This window comes from Octopus sinensis, linkage group LG1, assembly GCF_006345805.1.
Source record: "Octopus sinensis linkage group LG1, ASM634580v1, whole genome shotgun sequence".
Lineage (NCBI taxonomy): Eukaryota > Metazoa > Mollusca > Cephalopoda > Octopoda > Octopodidae > Octopus > Octopus sinensis.
This window is the reverse complement of record NC_042997.1, coordinates 86,574,396-86,601,129: the sequence shown is the minus strand read 5'-3', so window position 1 is coordinate 86,601,129 and position 26,734 is coordinate 86,574,396. Positions and strand designations below refer to the sequence as shown.

At 39.9% G+C, this 26,734-nt stretch overlaps 1 protein-coding gene across 3 annotated transcripts in view; it reads left to right on the top strand.

Moving 5' to 3' along the window:
- The first annotated feature begins 13,924 nt into the window (after positions 1-13,924).
- The window catches only part of LOC115213232 (thymidine kinase 2, mitochondrial), a 32,140-nt gene continuing 19,330 nt past the window's right edge, over positions 13,925-26,734 (top strand). For 2 of the 3 annotated variants that reach the window (XM_036502631.1, XM_036502635.1), the window contains exons 1-2: positions 13,925-14,130; positions 25,907-25,947. In XM_036502631.1, coding sequence (XP_036358524.1) covers positions 14,055-14,130; positions 25,907-25,947 — 117 coding nt within the window. In that variant the 5' untranslated portion in view covers positions 13,925-14,054. The remainder of the gene's footprint in view (positions 14,131-25,906; positions 25,948-26,734) is intronic. The other variant, XM_029782169.2, reaches the window with a different exon arrangement.

Below are 26,734 nucleotides of genomic sequence, written 5' to 3'. Positions count from 1 at the left end.
GATATGCAGAAAAGGAGTACGTATAAACTCCATGCACAGTACCTAATATAAGCTATGGATACACACGAGTTGTAGTGTGATCACAGGTAGATGGACAAAGAAAGCAAACTTCATATATGAAGCTGCACTGGAGTATTTGCTCTACAGGAATTGCAAAGACATCCATTTTTATGTTTGCTGTCTTAAATGCAATGAACCTGTGACTGTCAGTTAGAACAAATGATGCTAGTGTACTGAAAGTGTAATATTAAATTTACAAAATATAATGTATTAGCAATATATACAAAGTAAAATAGTTTCTGAGATTTGAAACTCTGTTGCAAAAGAGTCTAATTACAAAGGATAAGATATCCTGATAACCCTTTAGCATTTAATGCATCCATATCTGGCCCAAATATTCTACCCATTTTATGTTCAAACTGGCTATATCTGGCCTCTCATACCTAATCTACAATGGCATTCTAAAAATAAACTAGAAAAGCACTTGGAGAGCACAGACTTCTACCAAGCAGCTCATTTCCACCCATATACATGCATGCTGAAAATCACCCAATTTCCCAAACCAATGCCAGCAAAAACATAACATCCTTGGCGGGGTTTAAAAAAAATAACAGCCATATGATTTTAAAAAAAGCTCTTTAAAAACAGGAATCATCTGAAGCAGTTATAATACATCTATGACAACAGGAAGCTAGTTTCACAATGGCAGTGGAGGGAGCAAAACCTGAGATTTTTGAGTCGATCCCAATAGTCAAGGCTTGTCATGTCATCCTCTGCAGACCTCCGCCAAGCAGCTCATTTTAAGATAGATGCGCGAGTAAAATTACTAATAGAGAAACGAAAATAAACTTTGGAAATAGCAACACCACCATAGGTTAAGTGGAAATGATGAATGTGTTTTCAAGAGAGATAATCAAAGAACATAACATTGTAATACTTCATGTAAAGTAAATATAACAAATGAAAAGTCTGTATTGATGCTACTGTGTAGGGTTCAGCGCGCATGCGCAGAATGGGACTACTTCCGGGTGGCCACCGGAAGTCTTCCCCATGCGCATGTGCGGGAAAACGTTCCCTCAGGCCTGCCAAACTCAAATCATTCTCTCTGGCAAGTCAGCCAACGCGATCGGACGTACATTTCGCAGGCTCTGATAAACTCACCGACTTAGCCGCCAACGGCCATCGAACCTCTTCAACAAAACGAACAAGAAGCTGTACATCAGAGGCTGTCCTTCTCCCATCAGACACACGTACGCCATCGCAATAAATAAACGAACTGCTGTCTTTTACCTACAACCTGACTTCGTCTGTATTGTCTTACAAAAATTGTATGCGACTGGATCGGATCGACACCGTTTCAGTGAATCGATAACCCATCCTGTTACAATTGGTGACCCCAAGTTGAAAAAAAAAAAAGAACAGAAGACGCAGCGAACAGGTTTTTGCCAGATAAAGCACTGAACATTCATTTTTTCAATTTTTCTCTTCTTTCAGAACGGCGAGGTGGGTACAAACAGAAGCTTATTCATCGCACGCACTCAGTACACTGAAAAAAAAAAAAAAGAAAACACACACACATCATTATTTTTTTCTTTCCTTTTCTGTACTTTGTTTCCCTTTGTGCACACACACACTTGTTTTACTACCCACGAGGTACACACACCAGTACACAAAAACACAATTTTGATTTGCTTTGTTGGTTCCACGTGTTCTCTCTCCATTTCTCAATCATACCTTCTGCCCCTTCCTGACAGACGATCCTTCCGACAAAAACATGGCTGCATCAAGTTTGCCTCATTCACAAACATTTGAATTTTCGCTACCATCTCCATCGCGGGGCCTGTACGCATGTACAGAGCCCCCTCCGACACCTCAGACGAACGATCAACTAGCCGAGAAGATCGATGCACTTACGCAGAGAATCGATGATCTGTGCCGTGCGATCGGGTGCCAACCTCGCAGTCGTAGTCGCAGTAGCTCTATTTCCCGTAGTCGGAGTAATTCTGTTTCTCGTTCCGGCTGGTGCTGGTACCATTCAAAGTATGCCGAAAAGGCAGATCGGTGTACCCAGCCGTGCACTTTCAAGCCCTCGGAAAACTAAATCCGGAGGAGGTGAGCACGTCACCTTCTTCCATCTCGTTTCCCAAACATCGTGCATTCTTTGTAAAAGATCTGGTGTCGAAGAAATTCTTCATGGTGGACACCGGCTCGTGTTGCAGCATCTGGCCTCTTCGTCTGGCTGCAGACAAGCCCAAGCGCTCTTCAATTGTCTTGCATGCTATTGACTCATCTCCCATATCCACTTACGGTCAGATTTCGCTGCGCCTCGACATCAACCTTCGTCGAGATTTTCAATGGGTTTTCGTCATCGCTGACATCCCACATCCTATTCTCGGCGCTGATTTTCTGGATAGGTTTAATCTATTGGTGGATGTCGGGCGTCGGAGGCTTCTTGATAGCACGACGTCGCTCTCTACACCGACTGGGAGTTCCACCACTGCGGTCCTTAGCCCGACATTCTTTGTTGCCACCTCTGGAGACCCTTTTCACTCTCTTTTGGTTTCATTTCCGTAGCTAGTGGACATTGCCTTTAAACCGGAAAAGCCTACCCACTAGACCCTCCATTTTATCACCACCACTGGGCCGCCTGTATTTTCGCGCCCACGGCGCCTTGCGCCAGACCGACTAAAAACGGCCAGGGCCGAGTTTGAGCACATGCTTCAACTTGGCCTTATACGCCCCTCCACCAGCCCATGGGCATCTCCCCTTCATTTGGCGCGAAAGGGCGAGTCTGATTTTCGCCCGGTTGGAGACTATCGACGCCTCAATGCCGTAACAATAGCCGACCGATATCCGATCCGAAATCTCCAGGACTTTACGGCAAATCTCCATGGTTGTACCATTTTTTCGAAGGTCGACCTTATACGCGCTTACCATCAAATACCGGTCAACCCAGCCGACGTTCCGAAAACTGCGATCACTACCCCCTTTGGGTGTTTTGAGTTTTTGTATATGAGTTTCGGTTTGCGGAATGCTACTAGCACTTTCCAGCGTTTCATTGATGAGGTTGTCCGCGGTCTTGATTTTGTGTTTGCCTATGTCGATGATATACTCATTGCGAGCGACACACGTGAAAATCATCTCCAGCACCTTTCTCAGCTTTTTCAGCATCTTCGCGCTTATAGTATACATATAAATCCCGACAAGTGTGTTTTCGGACGCTCTTCCCTAGATTTTCTAGGCCATCATATTGATTCGAGTGGAATCAGCCCTCTCTCGTCAAAAGTCGATGCCATTCAACGCATCGCACCCCCCACTTCCTTGCGCCAGCTCAGGCATTATCTAGGGATGATCAATTTCTACAGACGTTTTATTCCCGGTTGTGCAGATAAGCTACTACCTCTCACCAGGCTATTAAAGGACTCTCCTAGAAAGGACAGTCAAGTCACCCTCTCTGTTGAGGCAGTGACAGCCTTTGAGTCCATTAAGAAGGAGCTGGCTTCTGTTTCTTTACTTGCACATCCAGTTCCTGGTGCTTCTCTCTCTTTGACTGTAGACGCATCGGACACTGCGATTGGCGCTGTGTTACAACACACAGTGGATGATCATATGCGACCTCTAGCTTTCTTTTCCCATCAACTGCAACCAGCTGAACGACGATACAGCACCTTTGATCGTGAGCTCCTAGCGATCTATCTATCGGTTCGTCATTTCCAGCATCAACTTGAAGGGCGAGATTTTGTGATCTATACGGATCACAAGCCTCTTATGTTTGCCCTGTGTTAAAAAACGGACAAACTCTCACCCCGTGCTTTTCGGCACCTGGATTTTATCTCTCAATTCACTAGCAACATTCGACACATACCTGGAAAAGAGAACGTTCCTGCTGACGCTCTCTCTCGCCTTCCAGTTTGCGCCCTTTCGTCTCCTGCTGCCATCTCGCAGGAGCAGCCACCTTTGGCGTCATTAGACTTAACTTCTCCCAAGTTCTCCTGTTGCCAGTTTTCCTACCTTCCGCTTCCGTCAGCCGAAGGCATCATTCTTTGTGATACTTCCACTAGTTCTCCCAGGCCACTGGTGCCTGAGAACCATCAACACTCAGTGTTTGAAGCACTGCACTCCTTATCACATCCTGGCATCGCTGCCATCCTTAAACTAATCACTGCTCGGTTTTTCTGGCCGAATATGCGTCGCACTATTACTTCTTGGACACGCACCTGCTCCAATTGTCAACGGTCCAAGATTCAACGGCATGCTCGTGCCCCGCTTGGACAATTTCCCCCCACGGAGGCCCGTTTTCGCCATGTCCACATCGATCTGGTTGGACCATGGCCTGTGAGTCGCGGGTTCTCTTATCTGTTAACTTGTGTCGATCGCTTCTCCCGCTGGCCAGAAGCCATTCCGATAGCAGACATTTCTGCTGAGACTGTTGCGTGAGCTATTGTTTCAAACTGGATTTCTCGCTTCGGAGTCCCGTCCCGATTGACAACTGATCGTGGACGTCAGTTTTGGGTATGCACCATATCCACACTACAAGCTACCATCCAGCGTCTAATGGATTAGTTGAGCGGTTCCATAGACAGCTCAAGGCCGCTCTTCGTGCCTCTTCAGACCCACAGTCCTGGATTGAATTTCTGCCCATTGTGCTTCTCGGCTGTCGGACTGCTGTCAAGGCAGACCTGGGGTTTTCTGCTGCAGAGCTGCTGTATGGTACCACACTGGCATTGCCTGGCATGATGTTGGTGCCAGACACTTCCCAGCCCCATGATCCGGTGACCTATGTCACCAGACTGCGTGCATATTTTTCGAACCTTCCACCCATGGTTCCCAGAAAGCAATCTCCACCATCCCATCTTCCACCGGATATGAACACTTGGTCGCATGTTTTTGTTCGAGACGACTCTGTGAAGGGCCCACTTGTTTCTCCCTATAAAGGACCTTTCCGTGTGCTTTCTCGCACACCAAAGGTTTTCACGATTGAAATAAATGGTCGCTCGGAGACCGTTTAAAAAAAGCACATTTTGAGACGCCTCCATCTTTTGATGACAACCTTGACACACCCACCTATGCACCTTTAACAACACCTTCACCTGCACAACCGCCTTCACCTGCACAAACACCTTCACCTGCACAGACGCCTTTGCCTTCACCGGCTCCTACAACACCACCCTCGCCGTCAACGGGTGCCCCGAGCACACCGTATGTTACACGATCGGGCAGAACAGTGCATTGGCCCAAGAAACTTTCAAAGACAATCTACATTTAACTTTCTTATAAAATTTTTCTTGTTTTGTATGATATTATGTACCAAGTCTTCTGGGGGATCGGCAAGCCATCTGTTTTTCTGCAGCACCACCACAAATTTTCTTGTTGTCGTACTTTCGCACTCGAGGGGGAGCCTTTGTAGTGATGCTAATGTGTAGGGCTCAGCGCGCATGCGCAGAATGGGACTACTTCCGGGTGGCCACCGGAAGTCTTCCCCATGCGCATGTGCGGGAAAACGTTCCCTCAGGCCCGCCAAACTCAAATCATTCTCTCTGGCAAGTCAGCCAACGCGATCGGACGTACATTTCGCAGGCTCTGATAAACTCACCGACTTAGCCGCCAACGACCATTGAACCTCTTCAACAAAACGAACAAGAAGCTGTACATCAGAGGCTGTCCTTCTCCCATCAGACACACATACGCCATCGCAATAAATAAACGAACTGCTGTCTTTTACCTACAACCTAACTTCGTCTGTATTGTCTTACAAAAATTGTATGTGACTGGATCGGATCGACACCCTTTCAGTGAATCGATAACCCATCCTGTTACAAGTCCTTCAAGAATCCATAAAAATTCACGGATCACTACCAAAATTTCATCACCTGTTCTTTGTGTCCTTACCAACTTTGTCTGCAAGTTTCATCGAATACTGTTCACAACTTTTTGAGTTATTTTGCACAAAGATGGACAAACCAACACCAATCAAAACATAACCTCCTTCCTTGGCAAAGGTAACAATCACATCATTGTAATCTTGAAGCTGCAAGATAATGCATGATTAATTCAAATCAACGTAAATAAATAAGCATTACATTTGACAGAATGATCTGAACACTAAAGGGTTAAATATTATTAAATCCATAAAATTATTTCATGTAGTTAAGAAAATCATTTGGAAATGAATTACTTTGATAATTTTGTTTTCTATGAAAAGTGAAGTAACAGAATTCCTGGAAACTATGGCACGATGTAATTTGTATCAGGTGCTTCAACCCAAGACAACTGAAACTTTATTAAATTCTGAAAAACAAAAGCTGGTGCAATGAGTAAAAAAAAACAAAAAGAAGAAAATAAAAAATAAAAATAGATCTGAACATTGAAAGTCTCAATTTGTGGAAATAAGTGGAGATACTTATAAACTTGAGAGCTTTCCTTTGAAGTTTAGTTAGGGAAAAATTTGCTTTAATCTAAGTATGCACTTTACTATTCATATTCCATTTAAGTGTTGGGTTTCGTAAAGGAGATCTAAACATTATAATTTGAAATATAAAACAAAACTGCTATTGATAAGAATTAACCAGTAAGATTATTTTACATTACTAGGAAAAGGATTTTGTTTTGGTTGGCTGATCTTGGCTCTGTTTTAGAATAGACGGAAATAAACTTTGCATTCTGAAAAGTCTAGAATGTAAATTTTTTATATTTATTTTTATCCTTTTCCTTGTTTTGGCCAATCAACCATTGGACTGTGGTTAGGCTGGGGCAGATCATCAAGTGTTGAGTCACTCACATCAACCCCATGGTTTATTTATAATTAACAGGACCTGTGGAGTTTCCACAAACCGATTAATAGAATGTTGAGTAAATAATAAACTTTTTCTATATGTGTATGTATGTAAAAAAATAAGGCATTGAAGAAAGGAGTAATTAAAATCTCTACATATATAATAGAATGAGATACTTAGGCAGCAAATACTAAAATTGCATATATTTGTACAGTTCTGTTTACAAATACATAAAGTTTAGCTATTAATTCTATCCTTCTTTAACATACAATACTCATAAGCTAGGAAAATAAACAACACATAGATATACTTGGAAGTGTCCACCATGTGTGCAAAGATTGCCAATGCCAATTAGTCCATGGTACTCCCCGCTCCCAACATAGAGCCATGCTAGTTTCCTCCAATATGAATAAAGAAAGCAATAGACTTATATATGTACAAAAACTATATAATACATGTCACATATTTATAGTTCCCTCTTTTGAAAAATATTCATTTAATTTATATATATATATATATATGCAGAAACAATTGCAGTGTGAAAGGTGTTTATAAGCCATTTAAAAACATACAAAAACCATTAGATTCACTTCCATGCTGCATGGAATTTTGTCAGTGATCAGGTCATGGTCTCAAAGCAACAAAAATATTTTAACAAATTAAATTTAAATGTTGAAGTGAATCTAATGGTTTTTGTGTGTTTTTAAATGGTTTATAAACACCTTCCATGTTGAAATTGTATTGTTTCAGCACACAATCTCAGATCAGGTCACTTGCTATGCAAGTACATCTCCGTAATATATATATATATATATATATATATATGTATGTATTATATATATATATATGCAGAAACAATTGCAGTGTGAAAGGTGTTTATAAGCCATTTAAAAACATACAAAAACCATTAGATTCACTTCCATGCTGCATGGAATTTTGTCAGTGATCAGGTCATGGTCTCAAAGCAACAAAAATATTTTAACAAATTAAATTTAAATGTTGAAGTGAATCTAATGGTTTTTGTGTGTTTTTAAATGGTTTATAAACACCTTCCATGTTGAAATTGTATTTGTTTCAGCACACAATCTCAGATCAGGTCACTTGCTATGCAAGTACATCTCCGTAATATATATATATATATATATATATATGTATGTATTATATATATATATATATATATGTATGTATGTATACATATAAACCAACAACATACCTAATGCCTGCAAGGGTCTCCAGAATTTCTGAAAACACTCCTCTCCTTCAAGTCAGGACCTCTCTGCAGACAATGTTTTTAATAACGGTTCACTCTCTTCTTCCTTGTTTGTCTGTCTCCACCACCTTAACCCTTACATCTGAGAGTTTGCGAGCTCTAGAGTATGCCACATACAACAGCACATGACTGAACAGTGGCTGAGGTAAGAGCAATCCCACCTTCTCAAATGTCTGCCCCTGTGATTTGTTAATAGTCATGGCATATGACAAACGGACAAGAAACTGGGTTCTCTCCAAGGTGAATGGCAAGTTAGGGTCGCTTGGAACCAGCTTTATTCTGGGGATGAGGACACATCTGCCAATTAGTGAGCCGCTAATCAAGGAAGCCTTGATTGAATGTTGATGCATGGCTACCACTTCCAGTCTTGTACCACAGCAGAGTCCATTTTGGGTAGAAATGTTATGAAGAAGCATTACTATTGAGCCAGGTCTTAAACTCAATTTATGAGGAGGTATTACTGATGGTGTCAAAACATTTAGAAATTCAAGAGGATAGCGCTCAGCCTTAGCAGGATCATCTGTCAAAACTTTATCTGTACTATAATAGGTGCGGCAGTCACCTGGAAGTTGTCTCAAAACTTCTTCATTGATCAGGAGGCAGTCTGAGTTCTTTGGTGAAAGAATTACTCTGCTTTTTCTTTGTTCCTCAGATCTATTGCTGAAGATATCATCCACCAGAGAGCCATCAACGCATGAAATCTGAGACCCTTATATGTCATCAACTGCAAGATTAGGATCTTCTGGAGCTGCATATGTTCCGTTGCCAAGATGCAAGAGCCATGCTGCAAATTTCCTTTGATCTGCTGTTGTCCTGATGTTTTGGCTTAATCTGTATTAGATGAAATTCTGCCATAGAGGAGAATTTTTAATAGATTTCAATAATTGCCTCACATTGGGGGAAATTTTGGTTTTATCCACACATAAAGCGCACCAGTGTTTAAAGCACACTGGTATTTAAAAGCTAGCTTTTTTGTTGTTGACGTGTATGTAGTTTCAAAATGCCTTATTTTATAACTATGAGATGTATCATTATTGTTATGATTTTATCTTACTATAATCAACAACAAACACATTTCGTCAATGCAAAAGTCTTTATTTGATTAAAAATAACATTATCAAAACATGAAGGTAAAACAAAACAAATATGCTTTGTTTTCTTCCAGGCACCAATGTACTGTAGCAGTAGTCTTTCACGTTGTTCAGTGATCAACCTTATCTCTGAAAAAAATCAGTGGAATCATTTGATCATCATATACAAATTATTTTCCTCCTGAAACTTATAAAAAATACACAATAGGCACATCTTTCTATAAGCCACACACTAAATTTCCCAGGTAAAAAATAGCAGCTTATACACCAGAAAATACAGTAATATTTTGTCTTATATAATGTGTGTTTGTGTGTGTGTGTGTGTACGCAAGCATGGGGTGTGAGTGTGTGTGTGTGTTCCCTATGGATTCGAAAACTAAGTTGCCGATTTTGATGTATAAGGTATCAAAAGATTCAGTAATCTTTTGGTTACCAAATAAAGTACGTTTTTTGCACAACTCATTTTTACAAAAAGTAACCTTGAAAATGAGGTCGGGTCACATAATTTTACGGTCTTTTAGCTAAGGGAGGCAACTCTGCCAGAACAATTTTTGTCTTACATAGAGCATAATGAGAAAATGTTTAAAATACCTGGAGTTTCACCAGGGAATGAAACTTCAAAGATATACCATCAACTCTATTAGTATTATTTAGTAGATAATCTTTCAATATGAAGTATGTTTGTTTGTGTTTTGTCTAGCCTAGAGTTGCCTCTAATGTAGCAGACCCATACATACTTTTTTTTTTCCAGAAATCCTGTAAATCTGTGTTTTCCTTTTGATGAAAGAGTGTGTTTTAAGAGAGATTTGGCTGCTATTTGTAGTAACTCAAGTTACCACAAAGACACCTGTGTATGTGTGTGTGTTTTGTTATGGTGACAAAAGAACTTTTTCTCAGAATATTTTACTCAATAATTTTTAAAGAAATCTGGACATCTTTCTTACTGCTAACCATTCAACTTCAAATTACAAAGTCAAGTAGACTGAGATATACATATAGTGTTATCGTATAGAGTGGAAGTTCAATATGAAGTTTTGAATGCATTACCTTGTGGTTAGTAATCCATTACCTTAAATTTGAACCCATTAAGTCTTTAATTATTATTTTACTGGGTTTAGACTTTCCACTGTCGCCATGATGGGGTTCACCTTCAAAAATTTTATTGATCATATTGACCTCAGTACGTATTTCAATCTGGCATTTATTTTATAGATTTCTGCTTGATGAACTGCTAACTTTGAGACATAGTGGGATACAGTACTTGATTTAACAACAAATGTAAACACACACACACACACCCTCAGAGATATTAAGTGCAAGAATGACTGTGTGGTTGAGAAGCTTGCTTCCCAACCACTTGTTCAGTCCCTCTGCATGGTACCTTGGGCAAGTGCTTTCTATTATAGCCCTAGGCCAACCACAGACTTGTGACTGAATTTGGTAGATGGATACTTCAGTGTTGTTCATCAGAAAATGACCAAAAAACATGTTTATAAAGAATAGTTGTTTGCTTCATACTCTTCATGTGCCAATTCTGCCCATAAGAAAGGAACAGATAATACAGTGTGGCTGTAGGTTATAACACCCAGGTAAAGCAGGGTGAATTGCTAGTTTTAAATAAAATAGTAATTTTATTTAAAAAAATCAAGTATCACAGGAGTGGCTGTGTGGTAAGTAGCTTGCTTACCAACCACATGGTTCTGGGTTCATTTCCACTGTGTGGCACCTTGGGCAAGTGTCTTCTACTATAGCCTCGGGCCGATCAAAGACTTGTGAGTGAATTTGGTAGACAGAAACTGAAAGAAGCCTGTCGTATATCTATATATATGTGTCTGTGTGTGTGTGTGTGTGTGTTTGTTTGTGTGTCTGTGTTTGTCCCCCAACATCACTTGACAACCGATGGTGGTGTGTTTACATCCCTGTAACTTAGTGGTTCAACAAAAGAGACCAATAGAATAAGTACTAGGTTCCACAGAATAAGTCCTGGGGTCAATTTGCTCGACTAAAGGCAGTGCTCCAGCATGGCTGGAGTCAAATGACTGAAACAAGTAAAAGAGAGAGAGAGAGAGAGAGAGAGAGAGAGAGAGAGAGAGAGAGAGAGAGAGAGAGTAAAAGAGAACCTGTGGTTCATAAATATCTCATAAAAATATAGGGAGAATTTTTATCTTTCAAGTCCATGGCACTCCAAAAGTTGTATAAATGATTAAGGGGAGAAAAAAGAAAGCAAAAAGGACAGATGACAACTCTTTGAAGTGTAAGCATTTTTGACGTGATTTTTTTTGTGTGTTTTCTTAAAAGGAGAAATGATTATTTTATTTGTAATCTTTATCATCTTAATCAAGTGGCAGGAAAACAAACCCGTGTGCATTTATGATTGTCCCCCACCACCACTTGGCAACCAGTGTTGGCATTCTTACCTCACCATAACATAGCGGTTTGGCAAAAGCAATGATAGAATAAGTTCTAGGCTTAAAAAATTTAGTCCTGGGGTCGATTTGTCTGACCAAAACCCTCCAAGGCGGTGCCCCAGCATGGCCACATTCAAACGACTGAAACAAAAGGTATATATATATATATATATATATGAAATCGAAATCAAATTCGATGTCTGGCATCTGTGCTAGTGTGGTGCTAAGAGCATCATCCAAGCGCGATCGTTGCCAGAGCAGCTAACTAGCTTCTGTGCCATACCATTTGAATGTGATCATTACCAGCATCGCCTTACTGGCACTTGTGCCAGTGACATGTGAAAAACCATTCGAGCGAGGTCGTTGGACTGGCTCCTGTGCAGTTTGCATGTAAAAAAACACCATTTGAGCATGGCTGTTGCTAGTACCGCCTGACTGGTCGTTGTGCCGGTGGAACGTAAAAGCACCCTCTACACTCTCGGAGTGGTTGACTTTAGGAAGGATATCCAGCTGTAGAAACTCTGGCAGATCAGATTGGAGCCTGGTGCAGCCATCTGGTTTGCCAGTCCTCAATCAAATCATCCAACCGAAAGCAGATGTTAAACGATGATGATATATATGTGTATATATATACATACATATATATATATATATATATATATACAACTTATAAACAAGGGCAAAAGAAAAAATTCCAATGCCAAATATGCCGAAAATAAACAAATCGTCAATAACCATATAATTCATCACTATAAGCACGCGTCTCGAAAGCAAGCCGATAGAAATTTCTAAAAATTCCGTTATTATTGTATCGGTCCCAATTTCAGAGTTAATTCATAAGAATTTTCTCCTCATCAGCGATAAATACGCTGAAATAAATAAAATACTTACCTATACCCATGGAAGAAGCAAACACTAAGTTATGAGCACACTTAAGTATCCTAAATATATCCAAAATAGAAATTCTCCAGCACACCTCGAGACACATGCGATCGGACTGAAAGCTCTCATAGAGTGAGAGAGTCCGGAAGTGAACACTATTCATTTTACATCTAATATAAGATAAAATTTTTCGGAAAAAATTCTATCAATGGCCAGCATATTAAAAAATACCTTTAAAGGTTAAATTTATAAACAACTTATAAACAAGGGCAAAAAGAAAAAATTCTAACGCCAAAAATAGACAAATCGTCCATAACCATATAATTTATCACTATATGCATATGTCTCGAAGTAAGCCGACAGAAATTTCTAAAAAATTCCCTTATTATCGTATCGGTCCCAATCTCTAATCTTTTTTCAACTGTATATATATAGTTGAAAAAAAATTTAAAGTACTATAAAACTCAAATTTTTATATATAAAAGATGAAGGTAAAAATAACACAGAAGTAAGTCTGAGACATTTCAATTTAAGAAGAAATTTAATAAAAATGATTTTAAAAATTATATAAATAAAATATTACCGGTTTCAATGAATCTCATCTTATCAAATATCCATAAAAATTTGGGAGTCAAGAACATGTCTGGAGATTTTTTGTTGAAGTCTTCTCTTGACTCCCAGACTGGAGATAAACTGTTTTTCAAATTTTTATAAGTTTTTACTGCTGTTTGATAAGATGAAATCCATCAAAACTGTTGACAAACAACAGCAGTAATTGTATTCACCTCAATAGACGTCATTGATTGGATGAAATTGCCGAAATGCAAGAAATTTAACAACAAATAGCTTACAAACTACAGAATTTTCTCATGAAAGCCAAGAGAAAAAGATGTTTTATGTAACATATTCTACCAGTATACGAAGTTTAAAAGCGTTTAGTTCCAAAGAAATTATATTTTAAATCTGCCGGTCAAAGTGAAAATATTTTCTTTATGCAATTTTTAGAATCATTTATATTAATTTCCCTCTTAAATTGAAATGTTTTAGGCTTACTTCTGTGCTATTTCCATCTCCATCTTTAATTAATTTATTTATTTATATGTATGCAAATAGATAGATAGATAGATAGATAAATAGATAGACACAACGGTCTACTTTCAGTGTCCGTCAGCCAAATCCACTCTCAAGACTTTGATCAGCCCAGGGATGTATTAAAAGATACTTGCCTAAGGTACCACGCAGATGGAGTGAACCCGAAACCACATGATTGGGAAATAAGCTTACTACGCAGGGATGCCTTATTTTTTTTTTTCATATTTCAATTACTTTCATTTTTGCTTCATATATATATATATATAAAGGAGCTTTCATTTCCACTGCAAGCTTAACCTGACTGAAACTTAAGATACTGTATCCTGAAATCTTCGAAACTAGGGAAAACAAATCTCTTGACCTTTCGGCATCTGTTATTAGCACAAACAGGAAGTGACGTGTTGACTATTTTAGATTTTGAATATCGTGGAGCTGTTCGACTGGAATATGGAATTTTCTTTCATTTTATTTATTCAACATTGTATTTAAGAGAGAAATAACAACATTAGCACAAGCAGTAACATATTAAGCATAAATAATGTTTGCAAAACATATCTCAGCTTGTCGCTTGTATTTGCGATCAGCGAAAATTTTGCGCTCTGGATACATCAGGAGTAAGCAATATATTTTCACTATTTCCATTCGTGTATATTTTTGAAATTAAAGAAAAAAAAAAAAAGAAATATCGTCAGTAGATAATATGCATTATAATTTGTTCGGTTAATATTAAGTTTAAATTTAATATTAACCACTTGTTTTTGTTGAAAATATAAAATAACATGTACGAACGAGAGAGACTCTTGCGTGTCGTTCGACCTGCTAGATATAACAGCCAAATATGTATATCATCGCACGCTACTGCTGTAATTAAAAGGAAACGAGTGGTGAGGTTTCATATTACGGTGACAAATTCTTTTCTACCCAAAGCCCGAAGTTTTGGAGGAGGGGGCCAGTCGATTAGAACGACCCAGTACGCAACTGGTACTTAATTTATCGACCTCGAATGGATGAAAGGCGAAGTCGACCTCGGCGGAATTTGAACTCAGAACATAAAGACAGACGAAATGCCGCTAAGCATTCTGCTTACCTCTGTAAAGTATGTATGTCTGTGGTTAAGAAAAGTGCGCAACCGCTTTTATCCGGGTTCGATCTTATGGCTCGGATCTGTGTCGGTGGTCCTTTTTCGAATTACAGCCATAAGTTTAAAATGAGATAGTAAACTATATATATATAATATCACGAACATCGTAAATTTTTTCAAAGAAACAAATAATAATTTTTGTATATTCAAAATATGTAACTGTGTAAAGAGTCTTGTTTGATTCAGCATAGCTCTGTAAAAAGGTTACACAAGATTTCAATGATTGGTTGCTTACATAAGACTAATCTGATGGAGTTACTAGTATATTTCGATATGATAATGATTGTAGTATATTTGAATTTAAAAAAAAGAAAAAGGGCATCCAGCTGTAGAAACATTGCCAGATAAATGTCATATACTTATATGTTGCTTTTCTAATTGAAACAGGGCATCCATCTGTAGAAACATTGCCAGATAAATGTCATATACTTATATGTTGCTTTTCTAATTGAAACAGGGCATCCAGCTGTAGAAACATTGCCAGATAAATGTCATATACTTATACTCTGTAAGGTGCTGTGTTCACACTTCAATTTACTATTTTCTAGAAATGTTGCTTTTCTAATTGAAACAGGTCATCCAGCTGTAGAAACATTGCCAAATAAGACTGGAGTCTGGTGCAGCCTTCTGGCTTCCCAGATCCCCGGACGAACCGTCCAACCCATGCTGGCATGGAGAACGGACGTTAAACGATGATGATGATGAGAAGAAATTAATTCATTAAGTTTACCAAATTATATACGTCTGTAAAAAAAAAAAAAGTTTCACAAATTATATACGTTCGCGTTTGTGTAAAAAAAATTATTAACCAAGTTTTATAAATTATTTACTTTGTTCAAAAAATATTATTAATATTAATTAATTTTCAAGAATTATTTAATTTATAATTAATTCATTATTTTATTCTGTAAAATAGTAATTAATTCATTTATCTGTAAATCCGCGAGGAAAGCGACTATGTAATTTTTTTGTGTAAAATTGAAAATGTTATATATACACACACACACACACACACACATATATATTTTTAGTGAAATCCAACACCTTTTTTTAGGGGGGGGTAACGCGCATGCGCGAATTCTGCACTGCGCATGTCACCTCGTAGGATCTCGAGTATCGAGTACCTACGTCTGGCGCGCGCGCACGCGCGAATTCGCGTGTGAGAAACCGGGACCACGACAATAGACAAGTACCTCGAAGTTTTGTCAGCGGTGGTGCCCAGCATGGCCGCGGCCTTCGGGCTAAAACATTTTTAAGGATTTAAGGATTTATGCTCACGGAAATTGACGCTTCTTTAGAAACGCACCTCTCCAAGAAAAAGAAATGCCATTTTATAAAAGTTATGAAAATGGAAAATATATATAAAATAAATGATTCATCCATTTTTAAATATTTTATACTAAAAAATAAAACAACGGAAAATGGGCACTCGCGAATATAAACAAACATATTGGGCGATACAAGGGGAGGTAATTTGCTTTTACCAGTCATATTATTAAAGATACGAGAGGCCAAATAGTGAGTTATCTCTCTCTATATAAAAGACAGTTTGTCTGTCTGTGTGTCTGTCAGGTTGTACCCTCACTCTGACCCGCTTTTTTCCCGTTTTTGTACATTTTAATACATTTTGGGATACTTACCCCACGTGTTCCTTTTTATTACACCTTTGCCAAACACATTGCTATCCACCAAAATTCCACCCAAGAAGAGAAGGACCCTCCTCAGCCCTCGGACGGCCAAGGCATCGGCTGCCAGGGCTAGAAGGGCACGCGAGACCCACGAGGAAACCGCCTTGCGCCTCTCGAAAAATGCTTCCCGTTCTGCCGCTGCTCAGGCATCTGAAACTACTAGCGACCGTTCTACCCGACTTGCAAGGGCCGCAGCGTACAGATCTTCCCTCCGCTCGAGGTTGACGAAAGAGCAACGGTTCAGCCAAAACATGCGGGCTTCTCTTTGTGCTGCCATCCGCAGAGCTCGCGAGAACCCCGAACAAAGGGCCATTCGGAATGCGGCTAACGCCGCTAGCACCGCCAGGACACGATCTGCCGAAACCCCACAGCAGAGGAGAACTCGCCAAGCTGCTGACGCCGCAAACAAAGCCATGGCTCGATCTGCCAAAACACCACAACAGAGGAGAGCTCGCCAAGCTGCTAACGCCGCAAACACAGCCATGGCTCGATCTGCCGAAACACCTCAACAGAAGAGAGCCCGCCAAGCTGCTGACGCCGCTTACAAAGCCATGATCCGATCTGCCGAAACTCCAGACCAACGAACTATTCGGACATCCATAGATGCTTATCAACAAAGTTTCGTATATACCCTGATAACGCCGGGCTATGGTGCTAGTATGTTCATTTCCTCTGTAGACTGAAAGCGAAAATAAAAATAACAAAACTTGCATACGTCTTAGACATATTTACTCTATTGTTTTATAATTATTTCTGTCGTATATCACAACATCATAGAATGGGTGAAGGTAAAGCGAGTGCACACCACCTAACCCTAACAAGTGTGCACAGTAAGAAAAAAATCTGATTAAAAACAATCAAGGATTTTCAAAGGATATTGTCGGGCTCCTAGAATCGTTAATAATTACTTGACTGGTAAAAGTAAATTACCTACCCTTGTATCCGTCCATCATGTTTGTTTATATTCACCAGTGCCCGTTTTCTGTTTGTTTTATATTTAGTATGAAATATTTAAAAATGGATGAATCTTTCTAATTTTTTGCATACATAATTTATTTTGTATATATTTTCATAACTTTTTTTTTATAATTGCATTTCATTTTCTTGGAGGGGTGCGTTTCTAAAGGAGCTCCTTTATATATATATATATTATATATATATATATATATATATATATATATATATAACTCAGATTTAAAATACGGACAGTCCGAACTTTTTTTCCCTTAATCTCATCTATGGAACACCCTTAGGTGCATCATCATTGGGGGCGGAGTATTGGGCATAACTACAGATGTGTACCTCACCGTCTTTGTTGCCTCATAATTTCCAGATAAATGGATACTTTTTAACGAAATTTTTAACAAATACCGCTTAGATCGGTAAATTGAATGTATGTAGAGATTTGGTGCAAAATATTTATCCGAGGAGGTGGTAGGAGGGGTTTCGGAAAATTCACAGGACACGACTTTTTCCCCCTCGTTACTTTCCGGAGAATGGGTATCTTTCAATGAAATTTTATACAAATAACTTTCAAACGGCATAGATTACGATTAGACCACTTTTTTGTTAGGTGGCGGAGGAGGAGCTTCTGATCAGACGGCCCACATACGTAGGAATTTTGACGGGAACCTTTTCCAGTTTTCAGAATGATGGGAGGCACATTGGAAAGACTTCCTTCCACTCCCCCCTCCTTTTTTTCCCCCCAAAACCCTCGTTTTCGGATATGGAGATTCCGGAAAATTACCAAAAATCGGCATTTTGAAATTTCGTCCCCCCCCCCAACCTTCTTCATTTTTGCTTTTTTTCCTAACCCTAACCCTAACTACAAAAATTTTTGGATCATTTTGAAAGCTGTAGTGAAAAAATAGTGGAAAAAATCCCCATCAAAACAGAAATTCCAACTTAAATGGGCTGTCTGATCCAAAACTGTTCTTCAGAAACTCCTCCCCTGGCACCCTTGCAAAAATGTTTGCCTACAAATTTCTTTGTAATCATAATCTATGCTTTTTGAAAGGTATTTGTATAAAATTTTATTGATGTCTCTCCAAATGGGGAAACTTACTTCATGACTCTTCCCAGCACCATTTTTGATTTGCCTTAGTTGTTACACTTGAAACATATGCAGTAAGGCATCTTGCCTGAATCCCTAACAATTCAGCCAATCTAACCATATGGTGCCAAAGTATCAGGTAGTTTGACTCTGAAAGGATTAAAAGCAACCTGACCCAGGTAAGATTTCAACTCAATATGCAGACAGATTAATAAATAACATTAGTTTCAAGTTTTGGCACAAGACCAGCACTTTTGTGGGAGGAGTAAGGCAAGACCCCAGTACTCAACTGGTACTTATTTTATCAACCCCCAAGAGAATGAAAAGCAAAGTCAACTTCAACAATTTGAACTCAGAATGTGAAGGCAGACGAAATGCTGCTAAGCATTTTGCCTTGCATGCTAGCTCGCCACCTTAAAATTACAGCAGACAGTTTTTTTGTAAATTGAACTCTCAATGATAAGTATTCAAGATTTCACTATTTGCACCAAAGTAATTTGTTAACTTCATCATCATCATCATCATCATTTAGCGTCCGTTTTCCATGCTAGCATGGGTTGGACGGTTCTACTGGGGTCTGTGAAGCCAGAAGGCTTCATCAGGCCCAGTCAAATCTGGCAGTGTTTCTACGGCTGGATGCCCTTCCTAACGCCAACCACTCCGTGAGTGTAGTGGGTGCTTTTTACGTGCCACCCGCACTGGTGCCAGACAGAGCTGGCAAACGGCCACGAACGGATGGTGCTTTTTATGTGCCACCGGCACGAGGGCCAGGCGAGGCTGGCAACGGACACGAAACGGGGCGGTGCTGGCAACGGTCGCGAAACGGAAAGTTCTCTTACATGCCACCGGCACTGGTAACACATCTGCAATTTCCATTGATCGATTTCGATTCTGATCCTCACTTGCCTCAATGGGTCTTCACAAGCAGAGTTTCGACATGCCACCGGCACTGGTAGCACATCCGCAATTTCCATTGATCGATTTCGATTCTGATCCTCACTTGCCTCAACACGTCTTCACAAGTAGAGTTTTGTGTCCCAAGAAGGGAAGGTATGCATACGTAGGCTGGCTCCATCCCATGTAGAAGGCCACGGGTTGTGGACTCACTTGTCCTGCCGGGTCTTCTCGCGCACAGCACACTTCCAGAGGTCTCGGTCTCTAGTCATTTCCTCAGTGAGACCTAAAGTTCGAAGGTCGTGCTTCACCACCTCGTCCCAGGTTTTCCTGGGTCTGCCTCTTCCACAGGTTCCCTCAACCGCTAGGGTGTGGCACTTTTTCACACAACTATCTTCATCCATTCTCGCCACATGACCATACCAGCGCAAACGTCTCTCTTGCACACCACAACTGATGCTTCTTAGGTCCAGCTTTTCTCTCAAGGTACTTACACTCTGCCGAGTGTGAGTACCGGCATTACACATCCATCGGAGCATACTGGCTTCATTTCTAGCGAGCTTACGCATATCCTCAGCAGTCACGGCCCATGTTTCACTGCCATGTAGCATGGCTGTTCGTACACACGCATCATACAGTCTGCCTTTCACTCTGTGCGAGAGGCCTTTTGTCACCAGCAGAGGTAAGAGCTCTCTGAACTTTGCCCAAGCTATTCTTACTCTAGCAGTTACACTTTCAGCACACCCACCCCCGCTGCTGACTTGGTCACCTAGGTAACGGAAACTATCAACTATTTCTAGTTTTTCTCCCTGGAAAGTGACGGAAGTTGGTCTCAGAGCATTTTCAGTGTTTATTGTTCCTGAGCATCTGCCACATACAAAAACCATCTTCCTAGTTAGCCTTCCTTTGACATTGCTGCATCTCTTATGTGTCCATAGCTTACACTTGGTGCATCTTATAGAGTTTCTACCTACACCTTTTCTACAGATCGAGCAGGGCCATCTACCTGAAGGTGTTTGTGATTTGTCTACCTTCCTACTGATTACGACTTTGGTTTTAGCTAGATTGACTCTGAGGCCCTTCGATTCTAATCCTTGTTTCCACACCTGAAACTTCTCCTCCAGTTCTGATAGCGACTCAGCAATTAGAGCAAGGTCATCAGCATAGAGGAGCTCCCAAGGGCATCCTGTCTTGAATTCCTCCGTTATTGCCTGGAGGACTATGATAAATAGGAGGGGGCTGAGTACTGAGCCTTGGTGGACCCCTACCTCTACCCGGAATTCTTCACTGTACTCATTTCCAACCCTCACCCTACTAGCGGCGTCCCTATACATGGCCCGCACAGCTCTCACTAACCATTCATCTATCCCTAGTTTTCTCATTGCCCACCAGATAAGGGATCGGGGGACCCTGTCGAAGGCTTTCTCCATGTCAACAAAAGCCAGGTACAGGGGCTTATCTTTGGCTAGGTATTTCTCCTGCAGCTGCCTTACCAGGAATATAGCATCAGTAGTACTTTTCCCTGGCACAAACCCAAACTGCATCTCATCTAAACTAACTCTCTCTCTAATTAGTTGGGCTATGACCCTCTCCGTAACCTTCATCACCTGGTCCAACAGCTTGATACCTCTGTAGTTATTTGTATCTAGGGCATCACCTTTACCTTTGTAGCAGTTGACTATTATACTGCTACACCAGTCATTGGGTATGACCCCTTTGTGTATCACCTGATTAACTATATGGGTGACTAGGCTATAGCCGACACTACCAGACATTTTGAGCATCTCTGCAGTGATTCCTGATGGGCCTGGGGCTTTCCCTGTCTTCATGCTTCTAATTGCCTTAGCTACCACAGAACTATCAACTCGGATAGCTGGTCCCTCTGTTGGGTCAACATTCGGCAGACTCTCTTTATCCCATTCATTTTCTTCATTCAGCAACCTTTCATAGTGGCATCTCCAAACCTCTCTCTTCGCATCCTCATTTAGCGCAAGTGAACCATCTTCCATGCGAACACACTTCTCTCCTACCACATCACGATTCTCTCTCAAACACTGTCTTGCAACATGAAACACCTCCAGTCTTTGGTCCTCACGGCGCAGAACATTGGCAAATTTTTTCTTATCTGCTTCCCCTCTGGCTAAATAAACCTGTCTCCTAGCTTCTCTTTTGGCAGTCTGATACAATTCCCTGCTACCCCCATTTTTCCAGACCTTCCAAGCCTGTTTCTTTTCTCTAATAGCCCTGTCTACAATATTGTTCCACCACCACGTTATTCTAGGTCGAGAGGGGACTTTGCACCAGCCACAGATCTGGTCAGTGGCTCTCAGCAGGTTGTCCCTTAGAAACGTCCAGCTGTCTTCTACCCCCTGTGATGCTCTATCCCCTTCTACTTCGTCAGAGGCTTCAAGTAATATGTCCCTAAATCTCTGTCCATTTGCAGGATCTTTAAGCTTCCAGATCCTTCTTCTCCATATTTGTCGTCTTCTGGTTGTCCTCCTAGTCCTGATCCTAAAGTCACTAACTACCAGTCTATGTTGTGGGGTACATTCTTCACCTGGGAAGGTTTTGGCATTTATAAGCAGCCATCTCTCCCTTTGCCTTGTAAGGATGTAGTCAATTTGGCTGGTATGTTGGCCCGATTGGTAAGTGACTAGGTGGCTGGTAGGTTTCCTGAAGTTAGTGTTGCAAATCATAAGATTATTTGCATCGCAGAACTCCAGCAGCCTGGTTCCCTCCTCGTTGCGGGAGCCATAGCCATAGCCTCCATGTACGCCATGGAAGCCCCCAGCATGTCGTCCAACGTGACCATTGAAGTCACCAGCCACAAAGATAAGGTCTCTGTCGTTCGCCAATGAGGTAGTCTGCAGTAGAGTGTCATAGAATCGGTCTTTCTGTCCATCGGGTAGCCCCGACTGAGGAGCATAGGCTGATATAATGGTTGCTAAACTATGATGAAGCACTAATCTAATCTTAAGTATTCTGTCACTTACTCTGATTACCTCAATTACTTTATCTACCCATTTCTCAGCGATAAGTATACCCACGCCACCAACCCCGTCAGTGTTCCCTGCCCAGAAAATCTTGTACCTGCGTTCCTTGCCTGTGGAAAAATAATATTGGTTTCAAATTTTGGCATAAGGCCAGCACTTTCAGGAGAGGGGTAAGTCGATTATATCTATCTCAGTGTCCAACTGATACTTACTTCATCAACCCTGAAAGGAAAAAGGCAAGTTGAACTCAGAAGATAAAAATATGAAATGCCACTAAGCATTTTTCCTAGCATGCTAACAATTCTGCCAGCTCACTACCTTAGCATAGTGAATAATATTGATTTCAAATTTTGACACAAGGCCTGTAGTTTTGTGGGAGAGATTAAGTTGATTACACCAGCCCCAGTGCTCAACTGGTACTTATTATTTTTTTTTTTGACCTTGAAAAAATTAAAAGCAAAGTCAACCTTGGTGGAATTTGAACTCAGGATGTAAAGATGAATGAAATGCCACTAAACATTTTTCCTAGTGTGCTAACGATTCTGCTAGCTCACTGCCTTAGCTTAATGAATAATTTTCCTGGTGTTCTAATGACTCTATTAATACATCATACACACATATGTGTGTGTATGCATGCGCATTTGTGTTGCTGTTTAACTTACATATATATCCTTCATGCAAAAGGATCCCTAGAAATTTCCTTGTGTCATTTAAGAATTGCAAGCATGGCTGTGTGATTAAGAAGCTCACTTTGCAACCATGTGATTTCAAGTTTAGTCCCATTGTGTGGCATTTTGAACAAATGTCTTCTTCACTACCCCTACCAGTTTCCTATTCATTAGTGTACCTTGTGTACAAAATGCGTTCACCCAATATAAGATTGTGTTATTGCTTTTGGTGAATGTTGAAGTGGTGCTGAAACTCATGCTGAGCTGCTGTGACAAACTTGTTATTCTTCATGTAACTGTTATAGGCAAATGCGATGCTCTATCGTCCACAGCACCATGGCTTCACCTGAAAATAGTCAAGAAGTAAGTTTCTCTACTTAGAGAGATGTGTACCCTTGTAACAATGTATGTAACACACATACATTGTGTGTGGTTAAGTACACTTTGTTGCAACAGGGTTTTGGGTTCAGTTCCACTTGGGAAATGTCTTCTATGCTCCAGGTTAATCAATACCTTTTGAGTAAATTTGATAGATGGAAACTGTGGAAGCCCATTGTATATATGTGTGCTTGTGTTTGTTGCTCATCACTGCTTGATAATCGATGTTGGTTTGTTTACAACCCTGTAAATTACTAGTTTGGTAAAAAGTGATTGATAGAATAAGTACCAAACATGAAAATAAGCAGGAATTTGGTCAAATAAACAGTATTATCAACAATTCAGTGCTTGGATCTTAACAAAAATCTTACATAAATCTATTTTTGAAGATTTTGATTTAAATATGATCTGTTCAAAACTCTAGGTTTTGTTTTATTGAGTTAGAGACAATTTCAGATGGGTTGATACCCAAAAGATTTATGCTGTGAAGGCAGAGAAAGCACTCAGATTACAGAAGACAGTTGATAAGATGCTGAAAATATCTAAGGAAATAGAATGCACTCTTCCGTCAAGTAGTACAGCAAGTATTCATTCCCAGTGACTGGCAGAACAGTGTCCTTACTAACTGCTACAAGGGTACATGCTCTAGGAAGAAGAAATTACAGAGGCATCAAACTGATAGATCAGTCTATGAATGTGGCAGAAAGAGTTACAGCACAACTAATTATGAAGAACATTGGTTCAGAGTTGTGTCAGGAGAGGGTATCACCTTTTCCTATAGAGAAACTACAGAAGTTTTTAGTAAAGAGCAAGCAACTAAACCGAGCATTTGATGATTTGTGAGAAGTACTTGATAAGGTGCTGTGTTCTGTTCTGCAAGGAATGTGATATGCTGGTTGGTGTCCATAAAGGTTTGGTTCTCTGCCTTCTGTTTATTATGCCCTCCAGGAAGTAACAGAGGAGTTTGACTGGTTGTCTGTGGAAACATTTGTTTGCCTATGACCTAGTTCTTATAGCTGAACCTGTTGAAAGAATTAAAGAAATTAGAAATGCAAAAAAAAAAGCCTAAAGTTGAAAGTTCTTAAATCTAGCAGAGACAAAAGCTTTTATTCATATTAAAAAAAACCCCTCAAAAAACAAGACTCTACAGCCATCTGATACTGGCAGTACTTGATGTGCAGAAAAGGAGTAGGTAGAGATTCAGTACAGTACAAATTTTGGGTGCACAAGAGGTGCAGTAGGATCACAGACAATTTGGTGGAGAGGAACTTCGTGTGTTGCAGATGCACAGCCACCAATGAAATAAATGCTTTGAAGTGTTTCGAGGATCCCAAGATATTATTGACTGCTTTCTTCCCTAGATGACTGAATTAGCTCTGGATGTCGGTATTCTGAAAGCAAAGGCAGCAAGAACAGTGTAGAGAATGTTCAGCAAGATACTACCTCTTATGGTGACAAAGAGATTTTATCACTGAGTGAAAAGCAGATTGTATACAATGCTTGTGTATAATGTGCAATATTGTGTGGTAGTAAAATATAGGCATTGAATGTGAAAGATAGAAAGAAAAATAGGCCAGCATACTCCACTGGATGTGTGATGCTATGTTAGTGAATGAACCGAAAAAAACTGGGTATAAGAAGAATTAGATGAGACGTATATGAGAGAGGAGAGTGTGCTGGTATGAACACATGATGTGTATGAAGGATAATAGGTAAATAAAGAAGTGCCAAGTGATCCAAGTAGGGGAAACCTTTGGAAGAAGAAGACATGGGGAAAAAGCAGTGTAGGCTCATCTCAAGAAGTTGAGCCTCACAAAGAAGATATTAAAGGATCACAGATGCTATGCTGGAAAAATCTGTTCTACCTGTGTATGTATAGAAATACAGATGTAAATCTGTTCCACATGTGTATGTATAGAAATACAGATGTAAAATAATGATGATTGATATATTGTGGCCCTTTTCAAACTTAAAATGAATCAGGCATTTGCCATATCCTGAACGCCTTACTTCCCTGGGCATGGACACATTGAAACTCCGACGTCTGGCAGCTGACTTGGCAGACACCCATAAAATTATCAACCATCGTACAAACAATAACTCTGAGCACCTTTTCAAACTCCACCCATCTAACACCCGTGGACATATTTACAAAGTCAGAAAACAGCACAGCTCCCATGACTTCAGGAAACATTTTTTCACGCTGAGAGTTGCTGAAGCATGGGACAAACTGCCGGCATCAGTTGTTAGTTGTCGGAGCACTGCATCCTTCAAAACTTCCACGCTTTCTGAGATTCACCAACACTACACCTGATTTTCTCCCCTCCTTACACACACAAGCATGTGTCTGACTCATACATTGTTCGCTTTCCAGACATTTTTACATTACTGCATGTACTTTATATGCACTTTCTGACAAGTTGTGGTGCACCTGAGCACTGTATACAATAATTTCATTATTATTATTATTATACAAAATGACATTTTAAATACCTCGATTATTGTAAAGGAAACTATACTTTAAACTTATTCATTTATTCAGCTATACTTAACTTTTTAATTTCTTAATTCTCAGATTTTCAAAGCCACCAACATTCCAGTATGGAGACGATATCTGTAAGTATACATCAAAGAATACAATAATAATGATTTTACTCCAGTGTCTTATATGATATCACTTATGGGTTTGAAGACTCAATACACCTTAAAATGTTCTCTTACACATTGGACATTCATAGTTAGAGCTACATCATTATGTGCTAGCAGCTCTAGAATTTCTTAGTCCCTTCTCTTGTTAACTGTAGAAAAGATATTTTGGAAAGCATTTGTTGTCCATTCTGGTAATGTGATCAAACCAGTAAAGCCAAGGTCTGCATAAGTTAGTGTGAATGCTAAACAATACTGTGTAATTAAAGATTTTGGTGTCTGAGATATTTTCATACCAATGACTATGCAGCATTGTTCTCAGACACTTAAGATGGAATGGTCTACTTGCTGTCAACAGTCCATATATCACTAGCATATAGCAAAGTTGACAGAACAGTGGCACTGTAGACATTCAACATGGTTCAGAGGGCTGAGACCCTTTCTGTTCAAATGTTCTTGCAAAGCTTATCAACAGCAAAACTGGCATTGTTTTACTGCTAACTTCATTAACATGGATGAGTTTTTTGAGAGGGTACTGCAAAGTTATGTGAACCTACTTATGATTTGTAGAGTGGATTTTGAAATCTGATAGCAAGCTCCACATATTCCTTTGAGAAGCTGGTTGACCTGGGATTAAGCAGCAATTACTAATTATAAAAGAAATGTGATATTTTTTTTCCTGATAAATATATAATGGCTTACTTTCCTTAATTAAATGCATTCATCTGTAGGTAAAAAGCCTATAGATTTCTCCCAG